This window comes from Phlebotomus argentipes, unplaced genomic scaffold, assembly GCF_947086385.1.
Source record: "Phlebotomus argentipes unplaced genomic scaffold, Phlebotomus argentipes genome assembly scaffold_18, whole genome shotgun sequence".
NCBI lineage: Eukaryota > Metazoa > Arthropoda > Insecta > Diptera > Psychodidae > Phlebotomus > Phlebotomus argentipes.
Genome location: NW_026776177.1, coordinates 7,009,187 through 7,013,298, shown reverse-complemented (window position 1 = coordinate 7,013,298; position 4,112 = coordinate 7,009,187). Strand labels below are relative to the sequence as shown.

At 42.5% G+C, this 4,112-nt stretch overlaps 1 protein-coding gene across 1 annotated transcript; it reads left to right on the top strand.

Annotated features, from left to right (window-relative positions):
• The first annotated feature begins 300 nt into the window (after positions 1–300).
• On the top strand, positions 301–2,097 carry LOC132259723 (uncharacterized). Its single transcript, XM_059757471.1, has 2 exons — positions 301–592; positions 671–2,097. The coding sequence occupies exons 1-2, from the start codon at positions 307–309 to the stop codon at positions 1,942–1,944; spliced, it is 1,560 nt and encodes a 519-aa protein (XP_059613454.1). The 5' UTR covers positions 301–306; the 3' UTR covers positions 1,945–2,097.
• Positions 2,098–4,112: the final 2,015 nt, after the last annotated feature.

Sequence of the window (4,112 nt, the reverse complement as noted above, 5' to 3'; positions counted from 1 at the left end):
AATAGCAGCAGAGATCAATATAATGATGCATATGAATTTCAGTATAATAAACACACAATGTAATATCGATATGATCCCAATCACAAATTGCAACTTTCCTTCGACAAACTACAAACCAGAATATGAGGAGAATGAATTGATGCAAAAAGTAATGTGAAGAGCGAATAAAGTTCATATTAAAACTCAATTTAAGCGAGGTTTTTCTGTGCGGCTCACTCCGAACGTTAATTTTACAAATCTTTGTATCGATCGACAATCGAAACGTCAATTACGGGACAATTGACGATTTTCGGAGGTGAAAACGTGATGGAGAAAGAGAAGATCGTGGAGCCTTTTAATGCTGTGAAAAGTGGGGAAAAGGCCATGGAAACTCAAGAGAGTTGGGCGAACGCGCAAAAGGAATATCTGCAGAAGAGATTGACCTGGGCTCCAAACTGCCCTATGTCCAATTTTGACCAGAATTACCTGCTGATTAAGGAAGTGAAGCTGCATCCGTGCTTGTACGATCCGAAGTACGAAAAGTTCAATGATTCGAGGCACACTACTGAAATTTGGGCAGAAATCGAGAAGAAATTGAACAGTAATAACAATGGTAAGTCTATTAATTTAACCATTGCTTTATTATTTGTGTATTTCATTGTTTAATGCCTGAATAATGATGATCTTTTAGTGGAGAAAATCATAAACGCGAAAAGACGTTTCGCATCGCTTTACAAAAAGTTCTGTGATGTTTACGTGTTCTTGGGCATTCCGGACAAAGTGAGGCATTCGCAACCAGCGAGCAAGTTTCATTACTACCGAGAAATGGAATTTCTCAAGAATACTATTGATGCAAATAAGAAGAGAGCTATCCGCAAAAGATTCATCGTTCCCGGCGATTCCAACACTTCTCAAATTGTGCCAGTGCAGAAGCGCCCCGCTGAGGATGGGGAAAATGGTCCGCCAAAGAAGATTATGAAGACTTCTTCGCCTCAAGAGTCTCAAGAGGCAGAATCTCCGGCGCCGAATTCAAGTCAATCGATCCAGATCAACCCAAGTGTCTCTGAGGCCAACGAGAGCGTGAAAAGCACGGAAGCTGCGCCTGATTTGCCATGTCCGGAGGCAGGTTTGCAATTTGCAGCAAATTTGTCTGTGGACAACAACCTAGAAGCTCCAGAAGTAGATGCAAAATCTCTGCCGGATTTGTCTGTGAACAAAACACAAAGTCCAGAACAAGACCCTGAATCTTCAGTCAAGTTGACAGCAAAAGACAAGACAGAAATCCCGGAGGAAGGCTCAAAATTCACGTCAGATTTGACTATGAACAGCACTCAAGATCCGAAACAAGGTCCAGAAGCTGTGCAAACTTTGCCTGCTAACAATACGCAAAATCTACAGGAAGATTTGCCTGCGAACAACAATCAAGGCCCAGAAGAACGTCCACAATCCACGCCAGTTTTGCTTCCGAACGGGATTTTTGGAGGCGGCAGCGCTCTAAATCAGCAGCAAACTTCAGTTGTACGACCAAGTTGGCTTGTGAGCAATGTCTGCGGAAGCGACAACAGCTTGGGTAACAGCATGCAATGGCGGGATTCCTTGCAAAATGTGCCCCCGAGGAGCATCGTTCGAAGCACTAGTGTGCTTTGGTCTGCTTTGGGATCTTCACGACCTCCGCGGAATAGGTGGAATATGAGAAGCAACAACTACCAAGGATCAGCATCTCCGGAAATGATTATATTGCCAGATTCAGTTCGGACTTTTCGCAGGAACTTCCAGATGAATCCATCCCGCTTCCCATCAAATCCGCAGGGAATCACCGCGACTCCTGCGATGCGCGAACAACACATTGACTTCTTCTTCAGGAGCGTCGCCGATGAGGTGAAGAGATCCGAGCTCTCGGACAGCGACTATCTCAAGTTGCAACACACGATCCTGAACGCGACCATAAACAAGCCGAAGATGTGAGAGAATTGAATTCGCAGATCTTGAAATGATAACACAATGAAAATTGAACACAATAAATGAAATTATCAATGAATCCATTGTTGCCAATCATCATCAACGTCTTCGGAAATCCGAAAACAAATTCGTTAAGTTTTTTTGCGATCGCGATTCGCGAATGACAGTCGGAAAAATGCAGTGTGAAGGGATGGCGGATTTTGAGAAGATCGAGGAGGCGTTGGACGCTGCGGAAAGTGGGAAAAAAATCAGGGTATCAGGACAATACAACATTAGCAAGGATTCCTTTATACAGAAGAGATTGACTTGGGCCCCACCTCGTCACATGTCCGATCACGATCAGAATTATCTGCTGATTAAGGAAGTGAAGCTGCATCCGTGCTTGTACGATCCGGAGCACGAAAAGTTCAAAAATTCGAAGCACAAGAATAAGATTTGGGCAGAAATCAAGGGGAAATTGAACTGTAATAACAATCGTAAGTCTAATTACTCAATTTTTTGTGTATTTCATTGTTTAATGCTTTATTGTTGTTCCTCTAGTGGAGAAAATCACGAGCGCGAAAGGAAGATTCACATCGCTTTACAAAAAGTTCAGTGATGTTTGCGTATTCATGTTCATTGCGGACGAAATGGAGACTAATTCAGAACCATCGAGGAAGTTTCATTACTACGAAGAGATGGAGTTTCTCATAAAATACATGAAAAGAGAAATGATTAATAGGAGTTTCAAGAAGTTATGCCGCAGAACTTCTCAAAATGCACAAAAGCAGAAGCGCCCCGCTGAGGATAGTGAAAATAGTCCGCCAAGGAAGATTATGAAGACTTCTTCACCTCAAGAGTTCCAAGACGCAGAATCTCCTGCGCCGAGTCCAAGTCAATCGGTCCAGATCAATTCGAGCGACTCTGAAGTTAGCATTGACGTGGAGAACCCGGCATCTGCGCCTGATTTGCCACGTCCGGAAGACAAAGCTGAGCCTTCAGCGGAATTGCCAGCAGACAACAAGGAAAGTGCGGAAGATTTGACTTCGAAGAGCGGAGAAAACGACACACAAGATCCAGACGAAGTTCCTGAGTTGCCCTCGCAAATTCCAAAAGAGAGCCCAGAATCCCCGCCCTTGTATGAACAAGGAGGGAAGCATTCCGCATCCAGACCCGTAAATTCGTACGAAATAAGAATGACTTCTGCGATGCAAGAGCAAAAAATTGATCTCTTCTTCATGAGCATCGCCGATGCGGTGAAGAGTTCCAGAATCTGTGGCACAGCTTTGCTCGTGATGCAGACCAAAATTTGAATATCTTGACAAACCAATTGATTAGGCTAGAGAGGGTTTAGCAGACTTGAGATGGAGTAGCTGATGAACAAAACAACGCTATTTGAACTTAACTACGGATGAAATAAGGCTGGAATACTTTCTGTTGATTTTGAGTTGTTTTCTTTGCTTGCTTTGATCTGAAATAAAACTTTTCCTATCGTTTAATTAAATTTCTTGCATTTGCTCTTTCCAAACATGTTGTGAAAAGGTTCAAAAGACGCCAATTCATTGACCGATTATTAATAATGCACTTCATTCAGCAATCGCTGGTGTAAAAATTCCAATGATATTCAAATAATCACAGCGTGTCTTGCGAACACGTGTTGTTAAAGTGTGGTTTTACATCAAATTGATCAAATTGCTTTTAAAATTAATAATAATAAACATGCTGGGGAAAAAATTGCCAGCAATATTGCATCGTCCGGATTATAATTAAATACATTGTTGCTCTTGATCAACCCTCGCTGACCTATTAGTCGCTGATCCTGAGCTCTAAACACTTTGTGTGGCTTTTGCGGGAAAAAGAGAAACTGCCGCCCATTCAGACTCACGCTGAATTTTGATTCTTGCGCGCAGAGTTGAGAAAATAAAGTCATACATTGTTAATTGTTGGCGAAAAGCAGCTAGAAAAAACATCAATCAAGCGCTTAATTGATTGATTCATGCAAGTTGTGAAAAGCCATGCCAACAATTGCAACTTCATCGAGCCGCGACTTCCACTCGCGAAGCCCACACACTTTCTGGCGGATTGGAAAGGTGTATCTCGGAGACATAATCTGGGAGGAAAATGTCTCATTAAAAAAGCGTATCTTCACTGTTAATTGGACTGTGGGAATGAATTAATTAAGTCCACGAGTATGT

Coding starts and splice junctions, on each gene's coding strand:
- LOC132259723 (XM_059757471.1), top strand. CDS start 307: ATGGAGAAAGAGAAGATCGTGGAGCCTTTTAATGCTGTGAAAAGTGGG. Junction 593..670: donor ATTGAACAGTAATAACAATG/GTAAGTCTATTA, acceptor ATGATCTTTTAG/TGGAGAAAATCATAAACGCG.